General features: G+C 39.3%; 1 protein-coding gene across 1 annotated transcript in view; it reads right to left on the bottom strand.

Annotated features, from left to right (window-relative positions):
- Positions 1–1,472: 1,472 nt before the first annotated feature.
- RGS22 (regulator of G protein signaling 22) overlaps positions 1,473–13,932 on the bottom strand; it is a 65,454-nt gene continuing 52,994 nt past the window's right edge. The window contains exons 20-25 of the mRNA XM_054193614.1: positions 12,565–12,726; positions 9,405–9,584; positions 7,713–7,874; positions 3,833–3,931; positions 2,083–2,185; positions 1,473–1,615 (exon numbers count right to left, since the gene is read on the bottom strand). Coding sequence (XP_054049589.1) covers positions 1,473–1,615; positions 2,083–2,185; positions 3,833–3,931; positions 7,713–7,874; positions 9,405–9,584; positions 12,565–12,726 — 849 coding nt within the window. The remainder of the gene's footprint in view (positions 1,616–2,082; positions 2,186–3,832; positions 3,932–7,712; positions 7,875–9,404; positions 9,585–12,564; positions 12,727–13,932) is intronic.

Raw genomic sequence — 13,932 nt, 5'->3', positions numbered from 1 at the left:
GTGCCACCATCGTGGCTGCAGGGCTCAGCTGTGCCCTGCCATGGATCGGTTGGAGCTGCCTGTGTCCAGCACAGGGCAACCCCAGCCCTCCTCAAAAAGCCCACCACTACAGCATATCCCCCTCCCTGCTGCCTGCACCTTGCCATTTATACCTGATAAATAAGGTGTGACCTCCTCTGTAACAAAGTGGAGAGAATATGTCCCATCGAGAGCAGCAGTGATCTTTTGTAGATATCTCACCGACCAGCAGAGAATGTGGTTGAGGAGAACCACCAGAGGGTCATGATGGAAGAAGAGGAAACCACTCAAACGCAGTGGGAACACTTGAGCTATTGGGAGGGAAGGGGCAGGGTAGGCAAATTTCCAGTGGTATTGGAGAGTGAGTTGCAACTGAAGCTGGTGGGAGAGGCATCTCAAACTGCTCAAGACTTCTACCGTCTCATTGGGTTAGCCCACACCACAGCCTGATGCCTGGCAGGAACACAACTCTCAGGTTTTGAATAACAGGGTGGGCCAGGGACTGCTGGCTTGCAATCACTGCAGCTACCTTGTAGACCCTCTTTGAGCACTGGGACCAGCTGGAGGTTTCTCAGCTACAGAGCAGGTCCAAAGCCTCTGTGCAAGACCTCCCAACACTGATATAGCTGTGTGTGAAGCAGAACTGCAGTACATAAAGGCATAAATGTATGAAATATAGTAACACCTGCAGAGGTGCATAAGGTCCAAGGTGACTGGGTGAATAACTGCAACTAGAGGAAGTAATAAGAGGGTAGAAAGAGAACATTAGGGAAGACCAAGGAATGCTGAAGTTTTCTCTGAAGTCACATACAGAAAATGCTGCCACAGGAAGAGTGTGTTTAGGAGGACCTGCAAGGGCAGGACACCAACTTGCCTAAAATAGTAGTGCTGAAGTACAGAATTAGAAGATGAAAGAGGAGCAGAGAAGGAAGGGAAGCAATAGTCCAAGTTCTATTAATTTTTTCAGGCCATCTAATTTGAGCATAGGCTTAAAAAAAAAAACAAAACAAAACCTCCAGGGGATTCTTCCATCTAGGAATTCAAGCTTTGAAGCAAAATCTGCTTTTCTGCCTTTAGCAGATCTCTTTGCTGTCCCACTTCTTTCTCCCATTCAAATGTTTAATTGGCTTCAGCAGAGATGATCTATTGCTAGTTCTGCGTCAGGCCCTTGCCAGTAACTCCATGGGGTCTGAGCTTCCTCCAGTCATCTCGTGCTCTTATTTAAAATATTTTAAGTGGAAAGCTTAGATAACCACATTTCAGAGACTACCATTTTGCAATGAAATTCCATCTGGTCAACATTAGGTCCACTAACCATGGTTGGAGTGAAAAATAATCTTGCCTTCATGTTGAGGCTGTACAGCTTCAGTTAAACGTGATTTGGAGTGGGATAACTTGCTACTAATGAGCATCAGCACTGACAGCAGGAACACTAGCTTTTAAGAGTCCAAATTTCAAAGCACACTTGTTGGCAGTCTGGTACTCACTTTCTGTTTCTTGGGAAGATTTGAGTGTTTCTCCAAAATCACACTACCCTTTGGAGAAATGGTGGATTTTTCAGAGTTTCCAGGGTTTGGGAAGGACATAGATGAAGCACCTGTGTATGGAATGAAAATTAAAATTATGGGAAACTGAATGGTTTTAACATTACATAGTGTTATTGCTAGCCCTACTTCTAAATTGAGTTATTTAATGAACAAACAGGTCATAATATCCTCAGGGGAGACCTAAGAGGATATACCCAGCTAACTCAAGGATGAGACAATGCCACTTACATCCCCCCAAAATAGGATTGCCATGCTACTGTGCAGAACGAAGAAATGGCCATATTTCTCTCTGCAGTAGGACCTGTGCAGTAAAGACGATGCCCTGCAACTTTAATTTTCCCTTTTTTAGAAAGTTTATCATTCATGAGTAAAGTGCAGAGAGCAACTCCTCTGCAGCATAAAAGAGGCAGTGGTTTATCATGTAGCTCCAAAGGAGAGCAAACAAAGCCCTTATACTGAGAGAATTTCATCTAAGCTATAAGCTTGTCTTCCTAAACTACAGAGCTTGGTTAACAACCTGTAAGGAATGATGATGAGTTTTTCTCCAGATCTTCTTGCATTTTAAGGAGTATTCTCTCTTGCTCCAAGGCTTCTATGTACTTGGAGTAGGACCAGGAAGCCTGCAAGAACCATTAAAAACCATCAGTCTCCAGACCATATCACTGGTCCACTTCAACAGTGAGACAAAAAAATTTGTTTATGTTATATCCCTGTTACTGAATAGTCACAATTATTAAGAAGAGGAGTTTTGTCGTGACAGTACTGGAATCATGGGGAAAAAAGTATTGCTGCAAATAAGCAAATCTCAAAACACCATGAAATGCAATTTAAGCAAGTTTGACAGATATGATGTTTACATTCGTTTGTTCTCCATTCCTGGTCTGAATCCTATTCTCTCTTCTCTTATTTTCAAAACCTAAATACAGCAGACCTTCCCCTCCCAAAATATCAGTCTTTTGTGCTGCTGAGGACTTGATTTTATCTCCCTGCCGTATCCTTCCAGCGTGTCCTTTTTGAAATCATTGAAGGTTTCATTAACCTCATGGTTCTTTCTGCCAACGCCCTCCCACAGAATGCTGCTGCCATTAGAGGCAGATCGACTGGAGATGTCTTCCTTTCCTTTTCCAAGGAACAAATGCTGCTCTTTACATTGCAACAACACAGTTCAGGTTCCATGTAAATTTTAGGTCACTCTCCCAAATCAGTATGGGAACCATACTTTTATTTGGCCTTTTTTTTCTTACAGCATGAGAAGTTTGGGGCAAATTTGTCATGTCATGACTCAGGAAGAAGAACATCTAGCATAGTCCTATAGCAGAATGTGGCTTGGAGAAGAAACTGCTCTATAAAAGATTATTGCTCTTTTTGCAGTTACCTGCCTCTTCTCGAGGGCTTGGGCATATGATATTGATATACTGGCTCACTCAACACTCTTTTTTTTTTTTTTTAATAGGTATGAGCAAAAGTAAAAAGGTCCATTTAAGGCATAAGAGTGTGAGCTTACCTATGCAGTTTGCACTGTAGTTTTCAGATTTTGGAGGTATTTCAGACTGTCTATTTTTATATTCTGCTCATCGCTAACATAATGCCACAGGAAGAGCTCTATGGAATACAAGCAGTGGCCGAAGTGCAATTTACTCCTGCATAGCATGACATAGCTGTGATTATGTGGTTGCACAGATACCACATTATTTTATGACAGTGTCAACTCAGCTATGAATGATCCCTGATATGCCCACGGTGGCATGTCTATTTGTCCTGTTTCTCCAATGACTGTTACATTTCCACTACAGATCTGATGCATCGTGGGAGTTGTTCTGGAAGACGTGCTAAAGAGATTTTTCTATCCAAATACCTAGATGTCCTAAATGAGTTCAGCTCCAGTTTTTGACATATGAACAGAACAGAACTCAAGCCTAAACCGAATTCTATCAGGATATGGATTTCACAAGCTTCTTATTCTAGAATTGAACTTCCTTTTCTTCAGTTTATCTTTACATAAAGATTCTTTTTAAATCTACATACCTAAAGGGCTTAATATGTTGTTTGAGATTAATACTATTCAGAACCTAAATCTTAAAAAAATTAACAAAGAAAGACAAAAACCCACCACCTGTCAGGTAGATAAACTTATAACAGAAGAAAGAACAGTAATTGAAGACCCATGTGACAGCAGTATTCAAAACCAAACTCAAACTTCCCATTCTCCCAAGATCATTTTATCTCTCTTGAATGATGATATCTGTAGCAACATGTTTATTATTCACCTGCCACCCATATCCATCTGAAAATGATGCTGGTCTTCTCTCCACATCAGTCTCATCTACCAAAGCACCGCTGATGAGTTTTGTCCCCACTTCTTTACCCTGCCAATAAGAAGAACTCATAATTAGATGTCAACAATAGTTACTGAGCTAAAGTAAAAAGCAAAGTCTGAGGAAGCAAAAATTGTCATTGGAAATGAGGTAGTGTCATATGCAGTAATGTTTTGTAATGCCCAGTTTCATAACTCATCATGTTGGTCATAATAAAAAATAGCAGAAGATAATGCTTTTTTAAATTATTTCTGTGTCCTAATTGGAGTTTCCTGACCTCTACACTCCTGATGAATATCTCCCTTTCAGATTCAATACCTACTCCAAAATATAGCTAAGTGAGAGGGCAGATCTGCAACACAGCATGTTTTAAGGACAGAGAGGCCTTTGTGATCCTCTAACTTGGCCTCAGGTATAAACATAGAATGTAGGATTTGTCATGATTAATTCCAGCTTGGTCCAGTAGCTGTGAATGAACTACAGTATACATCTTAGGAAAACAGTCAATATCTGATTTTAAAAAATTGCAGTGAAGGACAAGGCATTGTAACCCTTGGTAAACTGCTCTGGCGATTAACGACTTGTCATTTTCATGTTGGTTTAGTGTTTTACTAAGGCTGCACCTTTGCACGTTCTGTCTGATGATCCCAAAACTCTTTATGAACATTTCTCAATTGTCATATTTAACCTCACATAATTAACCCCACAACATCCCTATGAGGCAAGTAATATAGCCCTCCCACGTTGCAAATAAGAAAGTGAGAAAAAAAGAGGTCAAATGTTCTGAAAGTCACTCAGAAAGCCCTTGAAAGATAGGAGAAGGATCAGAATATTTGACTTCCTTGCTCCCAAGGTGCCTTTTCTTTCCTCATCATCCTCACTGTCCTATGAACCCATCATCTATAAAGATGACTTTTGGGTATAGAACTGGCCAGGCAGCGTGATGTTTATCTTCTCTCCAGAAGCAGGCTTACTAACTTCTGTGGCACACTCAATTGATGCAACAGGGATGCCAAAGCAAATACAGAAGTAGTGTGTATATTAATATACTACAGTTTATGTTTGCTAGCTTTCACAATGAGAATGGTGAAGTAAGTGAGGTCTTTGATAATGTCTTCTCATAATAAATTAGGCAATGTTATGGCAATATCATATCCCATGGCATTACACCGCTTACTAACAAATAAACTTACTGCTAAGAAGCTGAAAGAGAGATGAGGGAAACATAGAAAAGGAAAATTAATGCTTATTTTCGTTTTCCCAAAATAGGTTTTACTTTTCTCTGCTAAGGGCATGGAAAGAGCAAGTAGAGATTTACAGTGTAAGTTAAAACTATTTTATACACTTGAAAGCAAAACATCCAAAATCTATTGTGGAGGTAAAATGCAACTGTGTGTACAACAAATTACAAATACTGGCATCAAGGCAATCTGCAAAAAGTGACTAATGATATTTTTAAAGTGAGTGGCATGTGCATCTAGCAGTTAACAAAGGAACGTATCCAGAGATGAGCCTATATAGCTGTGCCACACTAAGGGCAAATACGTGAAAACAGAGAAGCAAACCGTACTCTACTAAGGCAATATCATTTAAAACAACAGTTTCAGCTCAGTACTGAAGCAATCAGTATATTGAACATTATATTGAATATTCGAGCTTACTTCACCCTGTACCTACCAATCCCTGCCTTCCAGGCACTAAGCTTAAAAGAGGTGTCTGTATTGTACAGTGCTTGCATGGCGCCCTTTGCAGTCGGCCACCCTTCCCCTGCGCTGAGTCCATTGCCAGGAAGCCTTCATAGCATTTGCCCCATAAATAACAAATGTGCACACACAAAACATATTGAGATAGTCAAATAATACCAAGTCATGCATCATGGTCCAGTGAAAACCTCCTCGTCTGCCCGTTTTTTCCATCGTACTACATAAAAGTCCAACTCTTATCCAGTCGGTTCAAAATGTGAGGTGAGCCCAGGTAGATTGGGCACCCCAGGGACAAATTTGTGAGAAGGGAAAAAGTAAATTCCTCCCCCAAGACCATGATTGTTCCATTTGACATAAATCCAAAATGGCAACTGATTTGTTCGGGAAAAGAAAAAAAATATATATAAGAAAAAAATATCATTTCTAACTCTTGCCAGAGTTTTGCTCTCCTTCAACAAGAGCCTGGTGGGGCAGAGGAGCATAGACATTATTTTAAATGCCAAGAAATCATCACCTTCTACAAGCTGCCAAGTGAACCTGCTATCGCTTATGTTGGATGAATCTTATCAGTATCCTTCAGGGATACCGAATAATTTGAATAGTTATGTTGTCACTGAGGCGACAGAAGTCTCAGTCAAGAGAACAGGGAATGGCAAATTCTTTAAACAATAATAGAGGGATAAAAGGGTTTCAAAAACTTATCTGTTCCACCTATTCTTTCAAGAGATTTTAAAAGGTAACTGGTTTACTGATAGGTTTTTGTGAGAATAGTCTGCAAAGTGTTTACCGAACTGCATTCTCTGCCTGACACTTTCTAAAATTTCTTACCCTATTTCCCAGCTTAGAAGGGTAATTCACCTTTCCCATTTGTTCCCCATAAAAGCTAGGCTTTTGCCCTCCTGGCCAAGATTTGCTCTTTACTTCCTTGATCTTAATCAGAAATCTTATAGACAGGCAACAAACAGATGGAAAAAATAAGTCTGTGAAAACGCAAAAGTGCATTACTTTGAAATATTGCATTCTTGCACTATAAGTATTGCCAATGGCTTTGCCAGACATATCTGTATGGAGGTAACGTGCTTTGGAGAAAGGAACATGAGTTCTTGGATTTTAGACCTCACTTGACACTGGTGTGTGGCCTTCACACATGCTTCACTGGTCCTCAGTTTTCATGTGTCTAAAAGAGGATAACAATGTGTACATGTTCTTAGAGGCATATATGTCTTTATCTGTCCAGGTACTCATGTGGTTCTCATCACAAGTAACATCTCAACACATGTGTACGTGGTATTTAAAATATGTGAAGGCCTTTTAATGCTACTTATGATAGTTTGCAAGTCCAATAATTTCTCTGCCCTTAAAGGAATGTTCTCTCCTCAAAGCTAGCCAAACAATTACATTTCGTAAAAAATAAACTTTTGCAAAGCCTATAATCAATAGAAAAAAAAAAAAAGCCATTATATTTTAATAATAAAATTCCAAGAAAAACAATTTTACAAGCAAGCATTCCACTGTAGAGGTCACAGTTCTGTTAATGCACTGAAACCGTCTGGAAACTCATTGTGAACAGTCTAACGATTTCACGGTCAAAGCTGAGAAACATTCAAGAAAAGACAAAGACTACAGAAAGCAATTAGCATATAAATATTTTTTTAAAATAATGTGCAGAATTTTCAAATGCTCCTTCTGAAAAATAGGTATGAAATCTGGTTTAGTTTGTTTTTCTTTCAATAGTGACCCAGGACTGTAAATTCTAAAAGAGGACAGTACATAATGAAAGTGCAAACAAGTCTGCAATTACCCATTCTACACATGGACCATACAAAGATTTATTTCTTTTTTAATTCAGTCCTCTTTTTCGCTCTTCTTTAGGCACAAATGATGACTAAAATACATTTTCCCCTTTGCTTAATGAAAGAGGAGTATTCCATTGACTCATCTGCTTCAAGTTAAACATACGTATATGCATTGGCAGGGTTGGGAACTAATCGTCCTACGACCGAGTCGCATGTAAAGCTTGAATTCTAACAAAAAGATTTCGGTAGCTTTGGATCAGGCTGAGAAAGGGATATTTGAATTCATGTATGTTTGCTCATGACAGAGTTTTTATGCAGTTTGTCAGCTGTCACCTGAAACTTTGTGAGCCTTACCTCTGCTGTTCTGCCTGCCTTCTTTTGCATCTTTTTTCCCTTTTTTCTCTCCAAGACAAGTAGAATTTTTTCGCTAGCCAAATTGCTTCGAAACTTACAAAATTTTGGCCAAAATTTAAACAGAAGAGCAAAAATAGTCATCTGCACAGAAAGAAAAGTAAGTCAATCTCGACCATATTAAGAAAACAGAGTTTACTGTAAAATAAAAGGTAGTTTACCGTGAGAATGAAATAACTATTTCTTTTTGAATACACAGCCTTGTTCCTCCCACGTACTGTGTCCTGACATTTCAGCCCAGCTTTGCTCGGCACATGCTTTTCATCAGTGTGTTTATTACTGGTGAGAAATCTTCCTAAAACACAGTTAAAAGGCACTTTCTTTTTTTATATTTCCCTAAACAATTGTTTGCATTAATGAAAACATCCATCATTTTTTACAAGTATTCCTGATAAAATATACACCAGTAGAATTGCTTTTGCACCACTGTTCTGCTCAAGTATTTCAAATATTCAGTTCATTAGGGAGAGGGGCTTTTTTTCCCCTCCTTAAGAGAAAGGAAATACTTTTTTTGCCTCTGGAAAGGCTCTTAAACCACATTACAGATCTATGAGCAAATCTTGGATAATTTTTAAATGATATAATCTCTCACAGGGTCTTTTTTGAACTAGAATAAGAAAAACAATTTTAGAAAAGCAAACAGAGGGGCTCAGTGAATTCTGTTGCTGCACGTACTAAGGCTCACATTTTTCGATTTACATGTTTAATTCTCATTGAGAAACTTGGCTTCAAAGGAGGCGAGCATGCTCAGCACCTCACTGCTTCTGGCTCAACAGACCTGAAAGTGACACGTGAGTCACTGTCGTGTTCCAGTCACAGCTTTTTGGCCAAGTTCTTCCCTTGGTTTTGTGCCACATTTCTGGAGTTCACTGGTTTTTACAGAGGCTGAAATGAGACTTCATGTTTCTCTTAGGACCTATATGAACACTTTTCTCTGACAAAACCATTCATCTTTTGTGATCTGAACACTTTACAGACTCACAGTTGATGTTTAAAGGTGTTGGTGGCAATTTTATAGGAAAAGAAGATAAACTAGTTTTCTTGGGTTTAGAAGATAAGTCAGAGAAGACAGTGTGAGGAATAAAAAACAGTAAGTCTGTAGTAAAGGTTCACAAATTGCTGTTCAGTCTGATGACTACAAAGGTGAGGGAGAAAACCACTTAGTACATATTTTCTGTAATAAAGAAGGGAAAGACATTCGGTAAGTTAAGCTGTCTTTGTGCTTTACTCGTGCATTTTTTTCATGAACCACAAAACCTACAAACTTTCTAACTATGAATTACTTCTCTGACATTAGCCAAGTGGTAAAGAACAAGCAATTAAAAACATAGAATTCATTTCTACTGCCAGAATTCCTAACACAGACCTAGATAACACCTTTCCAGGATCAGCTAGCTGTCAGACATTGTCCAGTTTATTGAGCAGTAAATATCTGAAGCCTCCCTGTCATCTCCACCGTACAATCTTCATTGAAATGCATGACTACAGTGTTCTCCTTCATGCCCAGGCTTATGTATGGAGTCCAAATTCTCACATAAGCAACAAAGACTGTCCTTAAAATCAAGTACAGAGACTCTAGCCAGATCTGTTACAGAGATTCTCCCAAATTCTTACCTGTGCTTCTCTAAAAATGTAGGGTCCTAGTTCTTTCCTGTGCTCCAGAATCTTCTTTGCTTGTTCAGTTGGGATGTCAATCTGCAAAGCTGGGGGTACAGTGGAATTAATAAAGCAGTCGATAATAGCTGTGATCTTTTTCTGGACTGTGGCATCATCAGAATGAGAATGGCACAAGTCCTGAAAGATGAAAAAGAGCATTTTCAGTCAATGGAGAGAGAGAGATGCAGACCCTTTACTGGGGCCCAGTGATCAAAGAGTAATAGTCATACAAAAATAATTATACAATAGATTTCTTCAGTATGCAGGATAAAATTCTTACAGCAAATGTGCACAGTCAAAGACATAGTTAAGACATGGGTAGGACTTCTTGTTTGCAAATGCAGATATACAGCGATCATTGCTTTGAGGTGATAATTTCTGCCTGCACGTTCTGATGGAATAGGGTAGTTTTTGTCCTGCATTCAGTCTAAGTACATTACTGGCAAATAGGAGGCATTTCTGACAAGAGAAACACACCTACAGGTGTGAAATACACTGATTTTCACAATGAGCCTGCTATGACTTGCATAGCCATGGTAACTAAAACACAAAGAAATGCTCTAAGTACTCCAAGAAAAGAGCGGAATTATTTAGGAGGTACAAGGTGTTATAACCAGGAATGTTGGCACAAGAGGGGACAATTTCAGCTACCATCTTTTTAGCTATTCATCTATTTGTAGCTTTTTAGCTACAATCTTCTATTCATTGAAATCTAGTCTCCCCATTCATTAAGATTTTCTAGTTTCCCAAAAGCTCAGTGTTTGAAATAACTCAGTGCAGAACAAAATACAAAACAAACCTGAACTTACAAGGGTGAGATCTCAAGGAAACGTTGGGGGTTTTCTACTTTTTTTAATGTGATCCCATTGTTCTTGTAAAACCTGTTATTACTTTGTTTTCACAGTCTGGCAATGCTACTATTGGACTTTGACAAGAAGGAAAAATAATTCGAAGAACTTTCTTCAAACACTTTGAAACGACAAAATTTCCATCTATCCATAAACATCAAGAATTTTTTATAACACTAAGAGATTATCACATACATCTACTAAAGACACAATGAGGACTCTGGAGGATTTTCAGGAAGAATGTGCTCTAAATGAAGAATTTGCATTTAGTTTTGATATAGGAGGCTAGATATTTACTTTGCAAAGAAATTAAAAACAGGGCTTTTAACCAGAAATGTGGTACGTGAAAGAGCTGGCTTGTTTTATTATGAATACTTTTTAGTTTCATGAAGGAAAAAAAGAATGATAACAGCTACAATGAGGAGAGTAAGGCAATACAAAAACATATTCAATATATCCTAAGAATATATTATGGCTTCCTTCGCTCATCTAGCATAGAAGAAAAGGCAGAGAGCTTAAATGGGGGAAGACAAACAAGCCATATGATATCAAGAGGGATGAGACATGAGCATAGAGGAACAGATGGAAATGATCCACAGAGTTATATTTCTTCATATTTGTTTTAAAAAAAATAATTTGTTTTTTGATTGTCCCAAGATGTGCCGCCAGCCTGATGGGTTACGAGGAGCAATGCAGTCATTGACTCCTAAGGGGATTTCTGTCTAAACTGATGGCATGATAGGGCTCAGACAATACAAGTATGCACTGTGCAAAGCGCTGCCCACATCTTTGGCAATATTCTTCCAGTTCAGCCTGACCCCAACACTCCTACTACTCCAGCCCTTTGCTTCTATAAAGAGCAACAACTGACAACTATGACAAATCACGTGCATGTAGAAATACGGTCAGATTGTACTTTTTCTTGATAAGAAGACAAATAAAATTAACATACATGAAGGAGAGCGGGTGGGGCGTAAAACAATGAAGGTATTTTTCAGAGACCAGATCCACAAAGAAAACAGTCTAAACTACACTCCACATTAATTTGCAGAAAGTTTTAATTTCCTCCACAATGTAGCAATGAAGAGTCACAAATCTGAAAAAGCATCAAATATTTTGAGAAGGATTTATGTCAGAGAACTTCAGGTGCCTTCATGTCAAGTTTCTAGTCTAGGACAGTCACTCTATAACCAAGAGAGAGACAGCAGCAGCCCCAGAGAGCATTTCAGCCGATGATTCCTCGCTTGGCGATCAGAGACTGTGAGGAAGAGAAATTGCCCCCTGGGAACAGAGAGGCTTCAGCTACTAAAGCAGACCCCAGATTCAAATGTGTAAAATTAAACAGTGAAAATACACCCGCATGCCTGCAGCAGGATCTCCAAGTGCCACTGCACCATCAACTGTGTTTACCTCCTAATTTCTGAGCATGTTAGCTAACCTCGTGCTCCCTGCCTGCCATGTGCTCACAGGCTATGTTCAGGAGCCCAATCTCCAGGCTCCGGACTCCGGTAGCACTTTTGCATCAGCAATGTCCCAGAGGCAAAAGGAACAAGTGAAAGATCTGTGGTGCTCCTGCATTCAGTCCAGGGTGCTACCGGGAGGCTGCAGTGTGATTTAAAGCCTCACTCCATAGTTCTCCCATTGTGTTTCATCCCACACAGCAGCAATTTCATGAAGGGAAAAAATTCTCCTAATTGGGAGAGAGGCAATCCCTGCTGAACTTCCCCATCACCTTTCACCTTGGCCACATCCTCAGCTGCAGTCAAATGTGGCTGTAGAGAGTGCAAGGGAGCTGGGAGCTGCATTGTACATATAAGCTTTTGGGGTAAATATTATCTTTACATCTGTACATTTGATTGAATTTAAAAGTTTTCTCTGATTTTTGAGGGATTACCAAATTCAGCAATAATCCCCTTATTTAACAGTATGTAACTATAAAAACAGAATGAACATTTTAATGCTTGCATGTTTCCTACTGCTCAACAGATGTATACCAAAATCTGGGAATTAGCAAATTAGTAGAGTCCTTTAGAGACTCAGAAGAATGTTACAGTTTGAAGCGTATAGAAATATAGGGATAATACATTCAAGTCATTAAAAATAGCTACCCTTAAGAAGTGAGGATTTTTATTGAAGAAAAAACAGTTTAAAAAGTGAAAGAGGTTTTACCGTGAACAAGAAAATGCCTAGTGATATTCTTGTTAAAATTCTCCTAATATGCAGAAATGGATGCATTTGCTTATTCGCCTTGCTCCATTTTACCACCGTACCTTATACTTCTGTACCTCTTGCCAAAAGAGCACTCCATTCTCCAGTAGGTCTCCTTTCAGTGACACAAAACGCTGAAACTGATTTGCTGTCACTGGATTCAACAGTGCTTTGCGGAAAGCAATTATTTCACTAGATGAAGAAACACACTTATTGTCCACATGCTGTCAAAAGAAGAAATAAATGCACCAAATAAACGTTGTTTCAAAAAGCAGTAACAAAGGCATTAGTTAGCGTAAACTGTCTGATTCTTATCTTTGCACTGACCCTAACTTTCAGTAGTTTATGAGTTTATGACATGGATACAATAGAATGTGGCAAGGTTTCATTTCTTTCTTTCTTTCTTTTTCTTTTTTTTTTTTCCAGTTTGGTTTGGGCAACATTTTTTGGAAGACGTGAAGGGAGAGGAAATGACTGACAATGATTTAGACCATATGACTACATACTATAAAGTATGGAAACAGCTATTGTTATTGATTATGGCAACAGGCTACTTTTCTAGAGAACAGTTTGAGTTTTGTGCAAACAAACAACAAAGAAAAAGGAACAGACAAACCACATAGCTTAGAGTTGTAAAATGCTTCTGACAGGGATCTCACCAACAAAATGAGCTTTGAAATGTGTTGCCATGATCACCAACAGAAGCTGGAGCATTTGCTCTCTGTGGAATAAAGCTACCGATAGTAAAATAGAATTTAAAGTCATCGAGACATTTTGGAAATCCTCATGCTGCGAAGCACAGAGCGGTAGGCAGCCAGGAAAGGGTGGAGAAAGAAAGATGGCTTATGCAGGGACGGTTTGTTTGAAATGAAGTTCAGGCTGGCCTGCCTTCCTGAACAAACAGTTCTTGTGCTGTCACTGAGGAACAAGCCAAACAACCCCCTGCTTTGTTATCAGATGGATGAATGAAAACTGTCTTCTGACAGTGGTATAAAATTCTTGAAGTCCTGGAGGGATGGAGTGCTGTTCAATGGTCAGCATGGGACAGAAACATTTTTAGTTGCTGTGGTCAGTCCTGGAAATCTAACTTGATTCTAAGCTGAAGGTCTTTCTGCAGCTTCTCTTAAAAACAGGGGTTATGCTTAGTGTCCTGCCACAGAGCCTGCCAGGGATGAGAGCCTACCCTTGAGAGGGGGTGGGTGGTGGCTGTCCAAAGCGTCCTTTGGTTAAAAGAAAGTTGGGTCAACTTAGTGGCACCTTCCCAGCCCTCCTCCAATTCTCCAAACATGTTCTATCCCCTGTGACCAGGATTTAGGCAACTTCTGGGAAAAATTATTTCCTGGGCATATTTGTGAAGGGAAGAACAAAACATTGCTCCCATCCCTATACTAACATATGAGCACTACTTATTTTATGGGTCAACAACTTTG

The sequence above is a fragment of the Rissa tridactyla genome, chromosome 2 (genome assembly GCF_028500815.1).
Source record: "Rissa tridactyla isolate bRisTri1 chromosome 2, bRisTri1.patW.cur.20221130, whole genome shotgun sequence".
NCBI lineage: Eukaryota > Metazoa > Chordata > Aves > Charadriiformes > Laridae > Rissa > Rissa tridactyla.
Note: the sequence above shows the minus strand (reverse complement) of the source record. Positions and strands in the feature narration are given on the sequence as shown.